The sequence below is a fragment of the Megalops cyprinoides genome, chromosome 10, assembly GCF_013368585.1.
Source record: "Megalops cyprinoides isolate fMegCyp1 chromosome 10, fMegCyp1.pri, whole genome shotgun sequence".
Taxonomy (NCBI): Eukaryota; Metazoa; Chordata; class Actinopteri; order Elopiformes; family Megalopidae; genus Megalops; species Megalops cyprinoides.
In genome coordinates this window covers 31,485,742-31,507,890 of record NC_050592.1, presented here as the reverse complement: position 1 = coordinate 31,507,890, position 22,149 = coordinate 31,485,742, and the positions used below count along the sequence as shown (strand labels likewise).

The following is a 22,149-nucleotide window of genomic DNA, read 5'->3' as shown; positions in this document are numbered from 1 at the left end:
GCAGTCTTTAGTTGGCGGAGTAGAGGACAAGGCTGGTGTTATCAGTTATTTGATGTTTGAGATTTCCTTCAGCTACAGTTATTCATTGGTTGCGATTAAACATTGAAATATCGCTGTATATTTTGTTTCAATTATGTTGGCTCTCTTAGCTGTCCTTTAGACAAGCCACGTCCCCCCCCACCCCCAATGGCAGAAGCCTCACGCGATGCTAACTGCACAGTCGCTCAGTTGTCACGGCGTGTCAGGCCGTGAGCCTCTGTTATCCTCTGTTTGTGTTCTGGCTAGACATCGTCTATAATGAGAGCTGATTAGTTAACTCATTTAGATGCCTGGCTATTCCTGTCGCAGCGCTCATTTGTCTCGCGCAACCGCCAGATGAGTGAAATTCTTGGGAGATGTACGGAGACTACTGGAAAGAGATCCAGGATTTGCCGGTGTCTTGTAGCTCCGCTTTCCCCCTAATAGCCTCCAGATGTCAAGGCGCTCCGTCCGGGTTGCTGTTACTGTGAGCGGAGGAGCTTAAGCCTCCCGCGCTGGATCCCACCGTGTTTTTGTTTCCGATGCGCAACTAAATAAACTGGGCTGGTGCGAGCCCGTCCGCGGAGGACCGAGATTCCTGCGTCACGGGGACAGCGCGAAAACACTGTTTATCGGTGTCATGCAAAGAATAACCTCGCGTTGCTGTGAAGGGACCAGTGACTTTTGGACAGTGACGGAGAATGTTATTTATTCCAAAGAATGAGTGTCTATTTAAAAGCAGCGTCGGCTCGATTACCTTCCCCCTCCTAATGACCTGAGAGATTGACAGAGTCTGGGACAGTTGGCTAGAGGACGGCGGTGGTTAGTGGGGGGGATTAGACTGTAAGCCCAATTAAGGTGGGTGTGTCAGTGGCACCCTGGGCCAAAATGTCAGTTTATCCACATTACCAGGCCCACCCCCAACTCTGAAGCACAACACAGACACAGAGATCATCTTCTCACAGTCCTACAGTTCTAATATTTGCAGTGACAGTCAATGTTGATTGTTTATTTTTTAAACTCAGAAATCTTTTGATTGATTGACACTTACAGGTTAAGCCTAAAATTGTAAAATAATGTAGCTGGAGTGTCTTCCATCTTTAAACCAAATCTATAGAGATCCAGGGCCCAGAACAGTTCAGAAGGCACGTTTCTGCTGTTATCCTAAGCAGAACAGAGAGAACACTGTCTGACAAGAGCAAGCTGTTATTACACAGAGCTGACAGTGTGTGCCAACCATGCCTCGGGCCTCACGCGGTCCAGGAGGGTTTTTGAGTAACACACTCGAGGGACGTGTGGCGATGCAGAGCAAAGTAAATAGCCTCATCAGGCAGATGAAGATGTACACCGAGCTGCACAGCTAGGTGGAGGAGAGGAGCACCTCCAGGGAGCAGTAAACAGCCAGAGATAAAAACCCCAGAGTGATGGGCTCTTTGCAGTGCGCTTTACTCAGAGGAAATTTAATGGGAAGTGGCTACATTGGTAGCAGATGGACCAGTTTCCTGGATCTCCGTCACGGTAGAAATCCTAGACCCTCTCAAATTTGTTCGCCAGATTTACAGTCCGATAGAGATGGTGATCCGGAGGGGGGGTGGCGCGGGAGGGGGGTGTTCATTTGCCTGCACCCCTGGCACAGTGGACTCTTGCTTCTTTTTCTAATCGTCTCTCACTGTTTCTCTTTCTGTATTTCGCTTTCGGCAGGCGATTTTCATGATTCCCACGAACCCGCCACCGACCTTCCGGAAGCCCGAGCTGTGGACGGACGAGTTCACGGATTTCGTGAAGAAGTGTCTGGTGAAGAACCCGGAGCAGAGGGCCACGGCCACCCAGCTGTTACAGGTGTGTGTGTGTGTGTGTGTGTGTGTGTGAGAGAGTGCTATGAGTGTGTCTGGTGGTGCTGGGGTGGAGCCACAGGTCACATGGTTTACATATCCAAGATATCAGAACATAGTTTTGCTTGTCAGTAGACTGATAATTAACTAATATATAACGCACCCTTAACATATTGCCAGTTGGAATCACAACAGTGGAAAAAAATTGGAAGTTTAGAGTTTTTACATGTTTTCCCAGTTTATAACTGATAACAGATTGTGATACTGAGATGCCCAGGGGTTTCGCTTCAAATCTGAATCACATGTATATGTGGTGGTTACGAGCCAACAGGCTCCATGCTTATAGTGTTCTTCAGTGGGAGAAAAGAGACTGGATGTTGAATTTGGCCACTGTTTCATAGAGAACCGAAAATCAAATGCAAATTTTCGCTGAGGGGCGAATCAGACAAACATGCTGGTGCAAGTCACGGTGGAAATTTGAATTTTCTCTTTCCGCGTAACGATACTGTTTTCACTGTAAGAATAGCCACAAAATCATGCTTGAAATGTTTGTTGATAATGCTGATTAGCTGAATAAATTAATTAAAGCGCCCAGCGAAGTAACGCCGGTGCTCTCCGTGCTCATGAGAAGGGGAGCGATTGCAGTCGAGATTGAGCCGGAAAGCTGATTCCACTCGACAGCCTGCATGTTGCAGCCTTGATGTTGAAAGGCCTCTATTCCCTATCTGGAATGTGCATTCCTGTACTGTTCGGACCGCTTAATTGAAGCTAATTAAGCCAAGCTCCCGAACGTTTTGATGTGCCGCACTGATTAAAAACGTGCGGATGGGTTTTCAAGCCTTTCCAGCGACCAGCGACTCCCTCTCTCCTCACGCTCTGGCGTGGAGGCCGTTTTGCGGCAGTGGTTTTTGTTTCTGCGAAGGTAGGCCTCGCAGCTCGGCAAACGGCTTTTTAACGAGCGCCGGTTTCTCTGGCGAAACCGTAAACCCGCACTCTCTCAGCTGGAAGGCATTCTGGTTTGCCTGGGATTTTGTTCGCCGTCACCAGGAGGTCCTCAGCCTGACATTAAAGTCCCATAAAACGCAAGAGAGCAAACTCTTCAGAGCGCACCATCCGAGGATGCTGAAAAATAAACACAGCGTGCCTGTGTGACGGGACTGGGCGTGGTGGTGTTTCACTCATAGGAATGAGGTGAGGAATACACAGTGCTTTTGCGCACATTTCAGAATCCATTTGTACAGTCGGATTCTGTGGGATGGCAATACACAGTAAGGCTGCAAGGGGGGTGTCATACTTTGTTGATGGGTGCAATTCGGCTTTGAGGACAGCACTGTCTGCTCCACTCTGCCATGCTCAGTCCTGTAGTTCTCACTTGTGCCACTGTCCTCCACCCTGCGGTTACTACTCTGTGCTGATCCTGTAGAAATTCTGATGATCATGTAGCTCCACTGCTGATCCTGTGCCTACACATCTACCTCTGGTCCTGTAGCCCCACTGCTGTCACTACTGAACTCCGCACATCTGCGCCACTGTAAAATTCATCATGCTGTGGGACCTGACCGTCTGCGTTCTGTGTGTTCTCTTTGTGTCCCCTTCCTCCAGCATTCCTTCATTAAGAATGCCAAGCCGGTCTCCATCCTGCGGGACCTGATCACAGAGGCCATGGACATCAAGGCCAAGCGGCACCAGGAGCAGCAGCGGGAGCTGGAAGAGGAGGATGAGAATTCGGTATGTGTCAGCAAAAGGGGCCTCACAGGGGGGAGCGCCTGCCTTTACACCTCAAGGTTTTGGGTTCTATTCCCAATGCTACGCCTATTTGCCACTCAGCATTTTAGAAATGGGTTAAGAGCCCTATGCTGGAGAGGAACCTGGGCCAGTAAGTGTACTCTGATGTCAGGCTGCTTCACATTTAAGAAATTGATCTGAACTCATTACTGATCAGCCATGCAGACTTGGGAAAGCTAAACTAAGATGAGCTGGAGTTCTCTGGCTGAACTGTTCCTTCACACTAAAGCTCTGAGGAACGAACCAAGTTTGAAGCTTTGAAATGTCTTCACATCCAAATACAGTATTAACACCCTTCCTTCTTGAAGCTGGACTGGTGGTGCAGACCTATCAATTTCTCTGCACACAGTAGTGTGAGAGTTCATTCAGTTTCTCCAGTTCATTCCTTTAACACATGTGCAAGTGTATGGAGAGGAAGTGTGGAAGTATGTGCCCCTTTAGGTTGGTGAAAATTGGTTCTAGAATTCTGCTCTTGAGTCTGATGGCCAATAAGTGCAATAGTCTGTCCACGAGAGAGACTGATAATGCAGCATTCAGCGCACAGATAACCCCCAGGAGGGTACGTAATACGGTGGGCCTGTGGGCCGTTTGCCTTTAGATAATGCTATCAGAGGCGATAACCGCCATCTTCCCACCTCCCCCACGGAGGATGGGATGGGATGTCAGAGCATGGGATTGTGTTGGTGAGGGAGAGGCTAACCCCCCAGCCCCCCCACCCCAAGCTCCCCACTGTAGCGCAACGCTTGCCTCTCCCCAGGCCCGCTGTTTGGATAGCTGCTGAGGTCATTCCGCACATTTTTTGAATTAAGGGAGAAATTGCGAGCCGCTTGGCCCGACGGGAGGCTAATCCAGATATCAAAGTGGTGCTATTGGTTTAGGCATTACAGAACACAGTGACCCCCGGGCGCCCAGTGCTGTTTGAAGCATGAGGTGGGGGGGGGTAGGTTGATTCCGAGGCTGAGCAGCTGCGGCAGGGAGGGTGAGAATAGGTGGGTGGCTGTTGGGGGGCCGTTTGGTGGAGGGGAAGCCCTCCGTTGCCGAGAGACGGGCGGGAAACATTTGTAAATATAGCTGCTCGGCACACCCGCCCTCGCTTTCCGCGGCCGGCTATTTATGTAAATGGTATTCGGAGAACATTTGGCCCGTGCTAACATGGCGGGAAGTGGGAGAGAGGTGAAATCGCCATGTGACGAATATGATTTGCCTCAGGGGTTGGGGGTGGTGGGGTAGTCAGAGCGGACTTACCTTTTCCTCCTGTGGTAATTGAGTTTCCCAGGCCGTGTTAATCTGCAGTCACTCAGCCCTGATCCCCCTCCTCCCCCTGTCATTCGGCGAGGCGGGGAGGGGCACTGCTCCTCATGGGACAGACCCGCTCCAGAATCTGAAGACTGCAGCCCCTCCCCACCTGCTCCCTGCGGAAGGCCCGCTCGCCCTGTCCAGCCTGCCCTGGAAGACCGCCTCAGCCCCACAGTGCGATGGCAGCCCTTTCACGTATTGACTTTGTCATTTTTACAGCCAGTTTTGATGGTTCTCATGAGTCGCCTGGCCAGAGAAAGGCTTTATTTAAGGTGTTACAGTAATGCTTTTCGACATTTGCCATACCCAGCCTAGTTGTGAATGCCAGAGCGCTGTGGATTTTGGAGATCACTCTGTTATTATCAGTTTAATCCTGAAATTGGTGCTTGGATTACAGCGGGCGGGTCATCCAAGGCTGTGATTGTGTATGTGTATTAACTACTGTCACCTTCAATTAGAAACAACATTTCCACCACATCTTGTGAATCTTAACCAAAATCCATTTGAAATGGTCACCCGAGTTCATCACCTCGAGCTGGAAACCATAGCTTAATTAGATCTGTGTTATTAGAGAAATGGCTGGGCCTGTTTTCCCTTGGATCCCTGAGTAATATGTGACAGTATTACTGCCAGTGTCGGGTGACACGGTTCAGCAGCACACTTCTGCTTGTCACTGCCTAGACATGTTGATGGAGTCATTTGTTTTCACACATTAATTTAATTCTGTCCCCAGACAGGGGTCAGGCACCTGCTTTCCATTGGCGGAGGGAGCGGCCACCTGCTGGTGTTTTTACAGTAGAGTGCCCAGACAGACCTTGATTAGCGGGCGGTTCGGCTTGCCACAGAACACTCTCACCTTCCCCAATGACCCCTCTCACTTTCCTCATCAGCTCTGCTAACTTCCGCTGATCCCACACTCAGTTTTCTCGCAGACACCCCTACCCATTTGCCTTACACTCCTCCCCCTCACATCAGACCCCTCCCACTTCTCCCACAGACTCCTCCCACTCCCCACGTTATAGTTTGTCAGTATTGCAGTATTGTAGTTAGACCCCAACCTCTGATCATAGCCCCTGCATAAATTGCACAAGGACTTCCTCTATTTTGTTTCTAGAGAACTGTCACCCTTGACCCCTGTCACTCATTCACTTCATTCCTCCTACTTCCCTAATAGACTCCTCCCATTTCCTCTGAAATCGACTCTTATTTCTTACATAATCTCCATTGGCCACACATTCATCACTTGTACACTGTTAATGCAAGAAACTGATCAAATGCAATTTCACAACAGATTTATTTCGTCTTTACATCTTGAAAAAAAACACTGCCTGGCTTATGTACGTTTGGTGGATACAGAATGTGCATATCCAGGTACAGCCAAATGTTTACCCTCCTGAGCAGTAGTGGGTCAATTGTTTAGGTCTGGTACTCATTATAGACAGTTGCTGGCAGTTTTCTGGCTGAATCTGGACAAAGTTAAAATGGCCTGAAAAACACCAACAGACATGCAACTGACTTCAGGTTCAATTGTCCAGTCCTGCATAAGAAATTCTACCAGTATATTCCCAGTTAAAATCATTTGTGTTGCTGTTTAAAGCACAAATAACAAACTTCAAAGTGTGAAAGAGATCTGTTCTTTCATTTTCCGAAGGTCAGACAAATCAAAATGTCATTGACTTCTGTAATATGGGGGGGAAATTTTCTGAAAAAGCTTTTCGTGAGTAGAAGAAAGAAAAGTAATGTACACCCATGACAACTGCAAAATAGATTCATCCTGCCACTATAGAGCCATAAAATAAACCCCATACCCCATAGTTACGGTGGTTAGGAATAGCTGGTGCCGGGTCTTCAGAATGGAGGGCAGGTGCCTCATTGTAGTGTACTCATATGTTGAGCCTGTTTAATGTCCACTGCTTCAGTGTGGCTAGAAGCCACTTATGGGGGCTCTGGATTAAGTTACCCCACTTTTCTCTGTTTAAAGTAATGCAGAGAGAACACAGAAGTGTGAAGTGTTTTTTGTGCCCCCCCCTCCCCCCAGTTGCCCTTGTTACCCCCAGTTTTCCCCCAGTCCCTCCGGCCATAAGCTCTATGCTACACTGTATATTGATGAGCTTCATCTGAAATCCAGGTGCCAGGTGTTGATAGCCCTGTATGAGTGGAAGCATTGTTCCCAGCTCTCCACACTGGTTGTCTCGCTAATGTACTACGCTCACACACAAATTAGCATCAATCAGACATGCAGCGGCGTTCGCATGTGACCTGCAGCTAGAAACCCAATAGGCGCCGGTGTGGCTGTGATCCGGCCGTGCTTAGCAGCCCTGTCCCGGGCTCCCAGCAGGGCCCTTTGAATGCCTGTGTCTCCACACGGCGGGAGAGGGGTGTGAGGCCGACAGGTGCATATGGAATAACGCTGCCGGGGAAGCAGGCTGCTGACAGGGCAGGGTTTGGGGTTTGGGGTTAACGAGATGCTCTGAGGATCCAGAGGCTGCTGTATTTAATAGCAGCTGGTTCCAGTTTTGTTTTTTTTTGTTTTTGTATACATTATTTTGTATAATTTTGTTAAATTACACAGGAGCTGTAACAACGCACAGAGTGGAATTGATCATTCTCCACGATTCAGCCTCCCCACCAGTGGACAGAGTGCCAGTTTCATCCTACTTACCCAGTCAATTTGTATGTATTTGGATGTGGTCATGCTTTCTGTCTCACCCCTCTTCAGGAGTGCAACCCAGAATGTGGATTGGCTTGTTTGATTGTACCACTGGCAGCTGCATCATTGCATGTGGGGAAAATTTATTTTAAGATGACCAATAAGTCATTCTGACAACAAGATGGCTTTGGCCTGTCTTCTTTGACGTTCTCTCTCTTTTTTCAAAAAAGCTAAAGCACGAACAAGGTTTGGTCACAGCTGGAGTGAAGGCCCAGGCTGGGGAGAGTTATTACCGCTGGCAAACGTGCAGGCAGGTAGATCCGGGACTTTTTTGATGCTCATGGCTTAAACAGGCCCCTGAAAAACCAAGATGAGGAGCACAGGTGACGCCCAATTAGCCCTGTCTGGGCTCGTGTGGTGAGTGCAGGGCCGGTGCTGGGGGACGGAGGAGAGGGGTCAACCCTCTGCGCTCGAGCAGGGTGCAGCCTTCCGCCACGATGGTGGAAGGAGCACTCGCGAGACGTGCGGTTTCACAGTCCAGGGAGCCAGCCGTGGAATCGGGCTTAGCCTGCAGCAGGCTTGCTTTGAAGCTCTACCTTTCCCTCCCGCCCCACTGCCCCTGCAGAAACAAACAGAATCCAAGCCCCTCGCATGAACAGACAATCTCCTGCAATCAGTGGCGTGCCTGTGGAAAGAGCCAATCAGTCCCCCCCCCAGATGTGACCGCTATCTAAGGCCTGCTTGTTTTTAGGAGCCCCTACCCTGGAAGTGGGTTTTGCAAACCAAGCCTTCCTCTGGAAATGACCAATTAGGGGTAATACAGCCCTCGTTTCCTCCGATGCCAGTTTGAATTCGTGCAGTGGCGATACTGCGTGATACGATCTGAGATGTACGTGGAAGTGGTTTGGAGTAGCATGAAATGTTTCTCTCTGCCCCACCCCCCAAAACCAAAAAAAATTCTGCAAATGCATAATTGCTGCAGTGCAGCTGAAACCTAATTGAATTCTGCTCCCTCTGGCAAATAGAAGCGGGTTGTGTGCCTGCTGACATTGTAATAGGCCACACTTTGAATAAAGTCATGTAAAGTCCGGTATGTACTTTTCTGGATTTCTCCATTATTCATGCAGCTGTGGAGACAGAGGAGAGCGGTGATCTCTGAGCAGGAAGGGAAGTGGCCATGATGGCTGTGCTTCAAGGAGGCCCCACCCCCTACCCCCCCATAGAAATCTCATTTTGCTGACACCTGGTGCACAGAAGGAGGGAGGCCTTGACTGGAGAGCGGAGACCGGAGACTGGAGACCATTCACCAGCAAAGACGGCTCGTTATTCCGCTTTGGGCGTCTAGCACTTTGTGAGGTGCACATACTTTACTCAAGGCAACGCTGCCCTATAAAAGGTTGCCCTGTTGGAATCTCCTCCCCCCCAACACCCCACCACCTCCCACCGTTAGAGGAGCAAAAGCGCCAGGCACCCGCCTGCTCAGAGAGCTCGAGGGAGAGGAGCTGGTGGCAGAGCAAATGAGCCGAGGTTCCCTGGTCTTTCACCCCTTTCACAGGCCCTCCGAGTATACCCTTTTCTGGGGGTGGTTTGGAATTGTAGCGTACCCCAAAGATTAATAATGTATTTAGCAATTTGATGGATAGCTGGGTTTCCTGTAACCAGAGCGGATTTAATCTGGCTCTGTCGGGCCCAGTGATACAAATCTCACATGTTGCCATGACATCATAAGACCTCCCTGCCTGGTGGACCGCATCCCCGCAGAGCTCCATTTGTAAATATCATTAACGTCTCTCTCTCTCTCACACACACACACACACACACACACACACACACACACACACACACACACACACACACACACATACACACACACACAAACACACACACAAACACACACACTCCCATCTCGGACCCTACTGTATGTTAGCCGTGTTTATTAACCCAATTGTCACTGCACTCGGCGTCACGAGCCGTGTCATTCGCCGTTAAAATAGAGCGTCTCCAGTAACACACGGAATCTGTCTTCACCAGGCCCCTGTGCGCCATAATCGACTTTCCTGTTTGAAGTCTGATCCAGTTCTCCTAATGTCTTTTAAATGCTTTTCGTAAACACAGACGCGGGCACTCAAACCCGCTTTAGGGGCGCGCTGCGTGTATCGGGAAAGACTGATATGTGAAGTCCTCCACCGAGACGGCTTGATTAGACTGCGGACGGGCGAGGGGGCGGGGCAGGAATTAGCGGCGTATTTGCGAGATTCTCTCCGAGCAAGCGGGTCCCATCGGCTCACCACATTAAAGAGCCATTGTGAGACAGCGGGAGCGTCATCAATCATCGCACCACCGCGCAGGGAGAGTGCTGAACCGGGACGGGAGCAGCACATTCCAAATTACGAGGGGAAAGAGCGCGGGGTGGGGGCGGGAAGGGGGACTGAACACGTTATTAGCAAAGAAAGAAACTTCCGAAAAGCGTGCTGTGTTTGAGAAATGAGCTTGAGTTCCGTTGTGCACGGAAAGAGCGGTCATGAGAGAAGCCTCTGTAGGATGGGATTAAAGAAGGCCGTAATGGGCAGAGCGAGTGGAAGGGGGGAGCAGGGTGGTATGCTGAAGCTACAGAGCACAGTCTGGCTCTGCCTTAAAGGAAAATAGTTGTCAGGATGGCAGTACAGTTTTAGCACAGAATCCTTTTTTTAATTATCTCAGATTCCTGAGGAATGCATAATCAAGTTAAAATTTCTACTACTGCTAATCACAGCATGCAGAACCAGAGGCACATTTGCATGCTATGCCCAGAGTTGCCTTTAGGGATGTTTATGGTTTCTTGTTTTTTTCCTGTGGGATGTTATCACCCCGGTCCTGTTGCGGTTGTCTTGTGGTCAAAGTGAAACATACATTGAGCTGTTGCCCCTGCATTGAGTGGGACCAACCACCTTTTCATCTGTTTTCTATTCATTTGCATGCTAGCTCATGGTAAATATTCAATATATGTAAAATAATAGCTGCTGTAATTCAGTGAATGCTACTGAGAAGCTGTTGAAGTAAATTACACTCATGCAAACTGAGTAAGTTTTGCTTAATATAGTGTGCAACCAATGTAACAGCTATTTTTGTGACTTCTTGCTTTCATGATTTTACACATGCCTTGTGAACCGATCTTTGAATTCAACTTGGCACCTTGAAAAATACTGTCTGGAAGGAAGATCAGTAACTGCTATGCTTTTCAGTTTGCCAGTGTAGTTAAAGGTATTTTCACACCAGGCGTTCACTCACTTGTCATCAGTGAACATGGTTTATGGGAATCTGTATGTTGAAACATGCTCGCTTATTGGTGAAAGATACTTATTTATTGGTCAGTGCAATGCTTGTTGCTAAGTGTGCTCAGAGGAAATTCTCTGCCTATGGGATTCCTATGGGCCTACTCTGAGAGGCTGCATGCATTTCTATAGTATTGTTTTTGTATGTTTCTGTGTGTGTGTATGTTTACTCATGTGGCTAGGTGTGTGTGCATAAGAGGGTATATTTGCATTTGGTTGTATATGAGGGTGGGTGGGTGTGTGGATAGGTGTGTGTGTGTATAGGTGTATAGGTTTGTCCTGCGTGCATGAACGTGAGTCCCTGCAGAATGACTGTGCCGCCTCTCTCACCCTGCACCTCCTGTGTCCGCAGGAAGAGGAAACGGAGGTGGACTCGCACACCATGGTGAAGAGCGGCTCGGAGAGCGCGGGCACCATGCGGGCCACAGGCACCATGAGCGACGGGGCCCAGACCATGATCGAGCACAGCAGCACCATGCTGGAGTCGGACCTCGGCACCATGGTCATCAACAGCGACGACGAGGAGGAGGACGGCACCATGAAGAGTGAGTTACACACACCGCCACTTCCGCCACTGCAGGCATCCAGCCGCTCAGCACTTCAGCTAACCTTTTCACTCAGCCAGTCGGGCAGTCAACCTTCATTTGATTTAGGTCCCTATACAGTCAGATTGTCACAGAGCCCTTTACAATGCACCATTTGTATTATTACCATGTTCTTAAAAAAAATTAGAATTTAGAATTTAACAAACTGAAAAATTATGCCCACCAAAAAAGGAAATTGGGATAAATTCCTGGAAATCTGTGAGAAAAGCACTGGTATGTGTATGTGAGTCATAGATGAGTCATTGACAGTCAGTCTGGCATCACTTGAAAAGAGCTGGTGTAGGGACCCTCTGTGTGTCCTCAGGGCATGAGTAGAAGGCAGTAGAGCTGAGTGGCAGGTCAGAGCTCAGATCTCTTTGCTGTTCGTGGTCATTGGCCAGGTCTGATTGTTGGCCCTGTGTTGAATGTCTGGCAGCCCAGAAGCCTCCAGCTTTGCAGGCATCTGGGAGTATCCTTCTAAGGAAGGCCTCTCAGCTCTGACTCTGTAGCGTTTGGCATTAATTTCACCACTAACAGGCAAAAGCTGAGGAGAAACAATGACCTGCTCAGTCAGGTTCTAGTACGTGAATGGACTGAAGACCTTCAGACCTGCCTCATAGGGTCTTGCCTCATAGGCAGTGTTGCGCATAAACGCGTCAAGAGAGCATGTTTATTGAATGTGCAAATTTTTTTGGTGAACGGTGAACTTGAATGTATCCGTTTTCAACTAAAGAACGTGAACTTCAGCTCGTTCAGGTTTGCGCAAGATTCGGAATCCTTGGGTGTATTAAAGTTGCTGCTTGATGAACGAACACGGATGGCGTTATTCCATGAGACGTTTTTATTAGTGCAACTCATCAGCTAGACAGCTCGACAGCTCGCAACCTACTGCCCATATCCCGCGTAACAATCACTGCGCAAAGTAGTCCCTGCACAATACCCTTATATGTCAGGGTACATGGTGCACTGTAAACACTGGCCAGCTTAAACAGTTTTTGCAAAATGGCTAGTGCAGACGGTGGCAAGTAACAAAGGAATTTACTTTGTGATTTCAACTTTTTATTACTTTATTTGCTTTTGCACTTCCACTAGTAAAACACATTACTTATGAATGTATACACAACCAGTGGGAAATGGCAATGATTTGGGGCTGGGGATGGATGGGTAGGAGGAGGCTCTACTGAAAAAGGTGGAAGAAAAAAATGGAAGAAATGAACTGGGACTGGAACTTGTTCAAAATTCAAAATTCTGAACTATGAACGTGAACTTGTTCATTTTAATCTGTGTGAACTGAACTTTGAGCTAGCTCTTGTGAAGTGTGAACTTGCACAGCACTGCTCATAGGATCCTGCCTCATAGGATCCTCAGAATACAGCATGTGTAAAATCCCACATGGAGAGATGCACCCTTAAACTCTAATACTGGGAAAGAAGCAGGAAACAATCTGTCCAATACACACTCTGCTGCTGTTTATCTTGCCATTTTCTTTTCATGGAAGTTCAGTTCATTCACCACTAGATGGGAGTGTTGCACCAGTGTTTCCTACCTGGCTCTGGTGTCTTGTCTGACTTCAATTGAGCCATAACTTCTGAATTGACTTTGATAGGCCCGACTGTAGTGTTCTGGAACAGCAGCCCGTGAATCTCAGAGGACTGAATGCAGACAAGAAGCAGAACTGTTTTAATTAAAACATTCATGAAGCTGACAGATGATAGGGACAGTACCTATCGCTCCTTTAAAAGTGGTTCAGTCAGCTGCAGTGACCTCGGGCGTTGTTTGACAAGCGTGCGTTCAAGAGTTATAATAATATGATACCTCAAAGTGGGTTTGTTTACTCGTGTGAAATGACCTACTCTGGCAATTAGCGTGTCCCCACAAGGATTATATAACCAAAAAAAAAAAAGAAGAATAATTCCCTTGACTTTAATTTAAGAAAACAAAAGTTTTTCTAATTCCAGAAAATACCACCCACATATTCCCCTCGACAAAATCGGCAGTAGTTCAAAGAGGACGGCATTGGAACGCTGCTGTATTTGCGAGGCGGACGGGTGGCTTTGTTCCACGCTGAAAGCCAGCTCTGGCAGCTTTCATATTCAGAGCTGGGGAACTGGAGACGGAGATAAGGATCTGCCCCAGCCTCTGGAATGCCGCTGACGCACCTGAGGTGCAGACGGGTTTACATCCCGTCCGGGACATGTGCGAGCACTTCACCGCGGTGCCCTCGGTGATTTTTGGGGTCAGGTGGTTGAGTGTTTCCTGTCCAGATCCAGAACCATAACTCCACCCACTTCGAGCAGCGGGCTCCTCTTCCTCCCTTCCTCACTGAGGGGCCACAGACTTCACCTCAGAGAGAAAATAAATCCCAGGGAAAGTGTTTTATTCATATTACAGGTGCAAAGCATTTGCCTTGCAGGGGCTGTTTACCTTGGGTTTGTTTTTGGCATTCGAAGATTTGAGATATTCACAACATGTACCTAAAATTACATTGTTACATTATACTCATTTTAACATCATAAGCCTGAGTGCATATCCTTTATATAGAGTCATTATAAAGCAAGCAGCAGACTCAGAGACCAGCTCTGGATGTCCCACTGAGATGGAGCTCTGAGCCCCGGTGAGTGCAGAGAAGGCCGCTTCATCGCTTCACTGCCAAACGGGAGCGCTCAACAGGACCGCACTGAAGCATCGCTGGACTAAGGCACCACAGAGGGGCTGCCTGCCCCGTGCCTGAACCCCCGCCCCCCTGTCCCACCTCGGGCCCGGCGGCATGGTGTGGGGATCTCCCCTCCGCAAGGTTTGCCGCTGCGTGACGAGTGTCTGACCGTCACGCGCGCATGAGCACTCGTTACCAGCCACCGCTCCTGAGAGACGCAGCGCCGCGGGGAGATGCAGCTCCGCCACACGGTCATTAAACCTGAGGCCCAGAGAGACCGTCAGTGGCCGGCCAGTGCTCACCACGCTGTATTCCACACTGTCAGCTGCGTGTGTGTGTGTGTGTGTGTGTGTGTGTGTGTGTGTGTGTGTGTGTGTGTGTGTGTGTGTGTTTGTGTGTGTGTGTGTTTGTGTGAGAGAGGGTAAGTGAGTACTTTTCCTGATATCTGCATTAAGGAAACAAGATTGATCCATCGGCCATGTTCACTTAGTTTTGCAAAGACAAGACAATAATAAGCTGTGTGAAATGAGGTTTACAGAAGCCACTAAAATCACCATGCCGCCGACTGTAGACTGTGGTGGTAAATTGTGATGTTATGTACTGATAGTCAGTGTTCAGCGAATAAGAAATTTGTGGTGGGTACTGCCCATCTCAGGGAGCTCAGAGCTGAATTGACAGTGTAATTCTCTGTGCTGTTCTTCCAAGAAATAGTGTTGAATTCCAACAAATGTTAGGTGCTTCCACTAGAAGATTTAAAGCACAGGTTGGCAACCAAGGTGGTTGTCACAGTGTGACATGAAATTGTTCCCTACTTAATGAGGATGAACTTTGTCATTAATCTGTTCATTTCCCAGTTTAATTAAAAATATGGGAGTTTCTGAAACTCTATCCCACTGAATGTCCAACTAGACAGAGAAGTTCTCCTAGTTATTACACAAGCATTGGATCTCATACTGTTGTTGGTGTTGAAAGATAAGTGTTCTGAGTCAGTGTGGAAGAGTCAGTGCAATATTAGCATCAGTGCAGAAGAGTCAGTTCTCTTATTGCAGTATTGCAGTTAGTCAGTGTAAAATCACTGTGGAAGAATAAGTTCTCTTGTGCAGTATTAGTGTAGAGGAATCAGTGCTCTTTATTGCAGTGTCAGCTTTGAAGAGTCAGTGCAATGTCAGTATCAGTGTACAAGAGTCAATGCTCTGAGTCAGTGCAGTATCAGTGTGAAAGAGCCAGAGCATTTAGTCAGAGTGGAATTGGTGCCAGACGGACTGTAGAAAATGATGCACTTCCCAGACAGAAGAGCTTCCAGTGGTGCTGAAATACTGCCTCTGGCCCTCCTGAAGCAAAGCTGCCACCATTATAGAATAATCAGGAGTGTTTTAACTTGGACTATAATTCCACACTTTGGCGGAGGTCCAGAACAGCCCAGGGATCTATAGGGAAGCGATGAGAACAGTTTATGCACTGACTGACCGAGTTTTCACAGCAGTGGTTTATGTTTCTTGACAGCATCCTGGCCCAGGCAGCACAGAAGTCCCTCTCATGTCTACTGCTTGACTGTCCCTGGGGCAGGCTCCAGGGGGTGCCAGGGAGTCAAAACACTCAGCCTCCCAGCGCAGGGGGTTTCATTTTTAACAGCACTAGAAAAACAGAGACTTCGTTCAATAAAATCGGCAATAAAAGAGAGCGCGCCTGAGCGTCACTCGAGCCCAGAGCCCAAGGCCACGTTTCTTTTCTCAAAGAATGTGTGCCGTTTACTTGTTCTGACTTCAGTGATGTCATTAAGTGGCCAGCTGTGTCGGGGGGGGGGGGGGAGGGGGCTTTCACAGGGGGGCCGCCATTATCAATCCAAGGTCGAAACGCAATAGCAGAGAGGACGTGTGTGCAAGGCCGAAAAAACCACCCCCGAGAGAGGCCGGTGATGAACGGGGAGGCTGATTTGTTCGGAAGTGCAGCTTGGATGTGGGGGAGGAGAAGGATAACACGCACGGCCAGCAGAGGAAGATGCCCCTTCAGACGGCGTAGGGAGGGATCGTGGCATGGACTCGTGTGACGGGGGAGAGGGGTGGCACAAGGGTGTCGGTTCCGGGGCTGGAGGAAGGCGTGATGGGCACCTCGGTTTCCTGCAGCAGGCAGAGAGTAATGGCCGCAGTTCCCCATGGGGCCGCAGGGAAATGCGCGGCAGCTGCAACAGCAGGTGTTGAACCTGAGGAGCCAGTGCAGCATCTGTGGTAGACCGTGCCCTGAATGTTACAGGCAGGTAGCGTCGGATGGCAGGGCCCCCTTGCAGCGAGGATAGACCACTGTCCGCCTGCCTCATTGACCTGGCACTGCCAGTACCTAGACCACACACGGCACTCCTGTCACTGTATCACCCCAGGAGCCCCGCGCACTGAGGTGCGATCTGTGCACGTCTGTCTTAAAACTTGTGACCCCTCTGCACTGGACTGTCTGAAGTTTTTGCCCCAGGCTTTCCGTCCGATGGCATTAAGTCAGAGAGTGTTCTAGTGCCAACTCTGACGGTCTGATGCGGTGGGTATAGGCACTGGGTTGATGCTGTGCTGATTCACTGATTGTGGGTCAGCTGCAGCATGGTGGAACGTACTGTACCGTACCCGGTCGTGTGTGGTTTCACTGACTGTAGGTCAGCTGCAGCATGGTGGAGCGTACTGTACCGTACCCGGTCGTGTGTGTTTTCACTGACTGTAGGTCAGCCGCAGCATGCTGGAACGTACTGTCCCGCCCCCGGTCGTGTGTTGTTTCACTGACTGTGGGTCAGCTACTACATGCTGGAACGTACTGTACTGTTTCTGGCCATGCGCTTTTGCAGAAGCGAGTGGGCCTGTGTGGGTGTGCAGCGTGGGCAGCAGCGCGGAGCCGTGGCGCGGGCCCTGAACATGCGAACAGGGGGCTGCACGCTCTGCATCTGCACCTGAACCACCTGCAGAAAACCCAGCCAAACCACCACATGCAAAAATGCAGGAACACACTGAACACAGAGCTGGCAGGCATCTGATATTTCACTTTAGGGGCCATGATATTTTGACTGTGGTGGTCTATTACGGGGCAGTATATGCATGTCAAATGCAGATGCTTTTGAATGGGCTGGAACAATGCGGGCATGAATGTGTCGGTGTGCACGTTTTAGCCCAAAGTCGTCCAGAGTTGTTTAGTCAATACAAAGGTCATTGGAAGGGTCTGGAATTCTTGAACGGCATTGATAAACTGCCTCAGCCTTAGAATCTGCAACCGAGTTGACGGGGAAAATGGCATCAGCATGGGCTGATCTGGGGAGCTGATCTCCCAACTAGTCCTGTGTGAAGTAAATTATCGGTCAACTTTAAATTCTAGTTTAGTTTAGTTTAATTTCTAGTTTGATTTCTGTTTAAAATTGAAATTAAGATGGAAGTACACTGACATTGGCATTTACAGCTTAAAACTTGGGGAAAAGCAGCATGAAATAGCTATCCAATGTCAATCTCCCAGTGCAGGATTTTTCTGTGTTTTGTTTTAAGTAGAGGGACTGTTTTCTGACTGCCTCAAATTCGGATGCATGAGACAATAAGAAGTCACACTGTGAGGAATGCCAAGATATTTCTCCTTATTGAAGCCAATTTTCCAGTAGTTTCGTAGTCATATTAATTTACTGTCTGTATGTGTAGTCATAGCATATATAGTAATGACTATACAGTAAAACACTTATTACATTGCAGCAGATAAGCTCTGTGATTAGAACAATGCTTACCTGGGAACCAGGCCAAAATTTATAGATGCAGTTGTTCTGGGCTAAGAGCAAGCAGATTTCAGCTTTATGAATAAAGACCACACATTTCTGCTTGTGGTGGGAAAAGTGGGGCTTCGAGAACCCCAAAATAAGTGGACTCACTGACCTGAACCAATCACAGTATTCTCTTACAGAGAGCAGGGTCCTTTGATACGTTCACATTATTTTGTGATTAACAGCACTTTGCAGCTCTGCCCAGTGTGGGGCCTATGGGGCTTCACTGTCTCATCAGTAATTTCTACTATGATATGACGTTTGTTTTGGTGATTTGCTTCACTGTCTCATCAGTAATTTCTACTATGATATGACGTTTATGTTGATGATTTCATCCCACAGGGAACTCCACTTCCCAGCAGGCCCAGCGGCCCTTCTTCATGGACTTCTTTGACAAGCAAGAGTCAAAGAGCAAAGCCCCAGAGAACTGCAACCAGAACAAGCAGGAGCCCTACCTCATCGCCAAGAACGTCTTCCCAGACAACTGGAAAGTCCCCCAAGATGGAGATTTCGACTTTGTGAGTACAACACAACACTCCCCCGCCACCGTTTAACAGGACTGATTCCGAATCAGTACATTCCTTTCAGCAGTCAGCAAAAAGGTGCTCAGAGTAGGTTTCATTGTGTTGAGCTTATGTTCAGCCTTGTTGTTAGGTTACATTAGCTGCGATGCTTAGCTCCGTCTCGAGGGCAGAATTGGCGGGAATGCGGTGCACACGGCTGCCCCTGCTCTGCCAGGCTGACACCGCAGCGGCTGTGAGACCGTGGCTCGCTGCCCGGCTCCTCGCGTCATTAGGTCCGTTTGTTTACTGCACCCTTCGGACCGCATGCTGCGCCTCACGCACCGCTGCTAGCACCCCTGGGATGAGGAGCGCCACGCCTCCGGGAAGAGTCTTCAAATTAATTTACACCTTCCATCACTGATACACTTAAAAACCATCTGGACCTGATGGAGGTGAAATGACTGCAGCTGGAACAGCTGAAATGCAGAGAGCCCATTTTCCTGCATTCACTCAGTGGAACTGAATGGAGCTTGCACTGGTCAGATAACCCTAAAAAATCTAATGGCGGTGTAGCCTGTTGCAGCTGTGAAGCAGGTGGGTCAAATGATGCCAAAATCAAATTTACAGTAGGTGGAAGAGATGTGGAGGGCAAATTGTGTTTAAGTCTAAGATCTGTGTTTGTTCGGATACAGGCTTTCCTGTTAAAAGATTCCTTGAGGTGTTGTTTCCTGTGTTTTGTTTTTTCTTTGTTGCAGAGATCGTGCCATCCATTATAAACTAAACGCAATCTCCGCTTGTAATTAATAATTAGGGAAGATTAATGGGGAGTTACTCTGAGCGTGTTAGCCCCCCAGCTCAGAGGGGCACGGCTGATTCGCTGGCATCATCGTTAATGGCCGCTGTCTCACGGCTCGCCCCCGCTGGGCGGCCCTCCCCTGAGAGGGACACGTCTCAGCTTGAGCGGATGCTCGCTGCGGGTCCCCTGCAGAAAGCCCGGCGCGAGGATCGGCTGAGGAGCACGTCGTCTCCGCGCGCAGAATGCCAATGACACGCTCTGTGGTGCCGTGGGAGGGCCGCTTTGGCTCGGGGGCCTCCTGCCGTCACATTGGGCCCGCCCTCCTTGTAATCGCTGCGGTGAAATGCATCGCCGCAGCTTGCCGGGATAAGGAGCCTACAGCACAAAGGCATTGCGTCATGTGACAGCCGGGTCATCAGGTGCACACCTTTGCCAGTGTGCGTTGATAAGAAAGGATTTCAGAATCACGGGAGAGCAGCTCGGCACTCTGGAGCTGGGGTTTAGAAAACTCCTTTTCACCATCACCTTGGGTCTTTCACGTGATGTTGTCATGCCATGGGTTGACGTGTTCCCTTCTGGGCCCGGCTCTGAAGAGGGCCATCGCTCAGATTGGTGGTGGAAAGGAGCTTGTCTGGTCTCAAGGAGGCTGGCCGGTTAATTGCTGCCGTTTGAAGGGCGTGCGTTATTCCCCGGGCTGTCGGCGGCCTCCCGTGTTCCCCGCCAGGCCCGAGACTGCAGAGCGCTCTCCAGTAATCTCTTCATTATCCCGCTGTGGAGTGCGCGCCCCGCAACAGCCTTCTCCACCTGACCTCCTTTAACACCCTAATTATGGGCCTTATCGTGTCTGCCGAGGGAGAGGGGCGGCCGTGGAGGCATCTCCGGGGCCATGAGAGGCACTGGAGGATTTTACCCCCTGACCTGTAACACAGATAACCACCCCCCAGTTTCAGAGCACATGCTGCCTGATTAACATATCAGTGCTCATGGTTTAAAACCTTCACATTTGAGCATAAATGCAAGTTTGCTTTGTTGATTTAAAGCAATAAATACGACCATCCCCGGTTGGTCCAGTGTGAATACTTTTTTGTGAAGTTTGCTGATTTTGTTTTTGGAATGTTGATTTGGACTGTCAAACACATTGAGCACCAGGTCAGCCTAGTGCTTTAGTGCCCTCAACATCCCCAGGGTCCTTTTTGCCTTGCTTGGGTCAGAATGAATCACATCGGAGCTAATGTGAACAGAATCTCCGGTCCTGCCCCATGCCTCTGCGTGAGCCTCCAGATTCAGCCTGGGGAAGCAGTAACTGGGGAAGCGCGCTAACGATGCAGCCGCGGCGAGGAATCGATCAGGGTCAGCAGGCTGTCTGCGGCTGGTACCATTATACGGGGCACGTGAGCTGCCATGGTTACTAAAAGGTAACCATTGCAGGACGCGAGTGTGTGTGTGCACTGTGCTCATGGAAGTTTAAACAAGCAGGCTTTAGTGCCTCACGGGTCCCCATATCCAGCAGGCTGGCAGCCACAGAGCACAAGCGGTCACTGTCCGTACGCCGCCAGAGTTACTCAGACATCGTGCAAGCAGAGGATTGTGGGTAGACAACAGCATCTGGGCTGCCGAGTCACCTCAGGGCAGGGAGCCTTCAAAAGGCACCCGGTTCTCTAGCTCTGTGAGAAAATAAATCGCAGGGGAAATGTTTGGATCAGCGTACCTTTAAAAATCTCCCTCATAACGGCTGGCAACTAAGCGCATGTTTAGTTGCCCTGTTTAAACATGTCTGGTTTAAGCGCCTGTTCAGTAAGCCCCAACAATTTTCTGCTCCTGGAAATCTTCAGCAAATCTGAATAATTTAGTGTCCGGTTGTAGGTTAATATTCATTTGCAGTTTGTTTGAGCTGTATAGCACCGGTATATGTGTGTGCGTGCGTGTGCATGTGCGTGTGTGTGTGCGTGTGTGTGTGGATAGGTAATCCACCATTTTTATCAAGACATTGATATGTCATCAAGCTCCACACTGATTGGCTGAGCCTGGATGTGGGCACAGCAGCTCCTCGCCCTGCCCTTGGCTACCTAGCCCAAGGCTTGTTATGGGGGCTGTAGTAGGCCATTCTGCACAGTTCTTGTTCAGCCCTCCCCTTCAAAGTAAAAATCATCCCAGCAGCATTGATTTTTTTCCCTCCCAGGTCTCATTTTCTGTCTTATTCTCCGCATTGATTATTATGGTTTTATGAAAACCCAGGGAGAGCAAGTGTCATAATACCAATAGGCAAGTGCACCTGGCAGATTTTGGGTCACGGAGCAATGGTCTTTTTTGCCTGGTGACATTAGAGCTGTAATTTATGGGCCTTGATTTAGTGTTCTTTGTGTAGCACGCACAAGTGCTGCTAACTGGCCATATGTTCATCAGAGTTGGCTATTATTGCAGAGGATCTGTCTGACTCTCCATACATTTGGTTGGGAAAAAGAAGCAGTGAGGAGGTTGAAGAGATCATGTTTAAAATTTGAGTCTGACCTTGATTCTCCTATAAGCAGAGATGTGAAACTCATCTGAGTTCTCCCCCTCATAACATCTCACCTTTGAGAAGGGCTGTGTAGTTTCATGGACCAGGAGGTTAGGTCATTTTGTCTGATGGGTAGAGCTCACCTAATCAAACATCAGACTAACTTTTGGATGTTTTAAAAGCCCTGACTGTGTAAACCATGGATTTTCATGTCCTTCGAGCCCCTTGATTTAAGTTTAAGATTAAGATTATATGCACGCATGTTGGCCAAGTGTACACATGGCTGGAATGATAGTTGTTAAGTCCGTGCGGTGTTTTTGGTGCAAGAGGAATGTCTTTCTAAGCCATTCATTTAAATGTTTTGTTTGTGTCTCACACTCCGGTTGTCAGGTTCACAGGTAGCTCAGCTAGCAATTAGCCTGGCAGTCAATCGAATGCACACAGTAGTCAAC

At 48.9% G+C, this 22,149-nt stretch overlaps 1 protein-coding gene across 1 annotated transcript in view; it reads left to right on the top strand.

Moving 5' to 3' along the window:
• Positions 1 to 22,149, top strand: part of LOC118784531 (serine/threonine-protein kinase 3) — a 70,560-nt gene that overhangs the window by 29,240 nt on the left and 19,171 nt on the right. The window contains exons 7-10 of the mRNA XM_036538806.1: positions 1,720 to 1,857; positions 3,453 to 3,578; positions 11,245 to 11,437; positions 18,244 to 18,419. Of these exons, the coding sequence (XP_036394699.1) occupies positions 1,720 to 1,857; positions 3,453 to 3,578; positions 11,245 to 11,437; positions 18,244 to 18,419 (633 nt within the window). The remainder of the gene's footprint in view (positions 1 to 1,719; positions 1,858 to 3,452; positions 3,579 to 11,244; positions 11,438 to 18,243; positions 18,420 to 22,149) is intronic.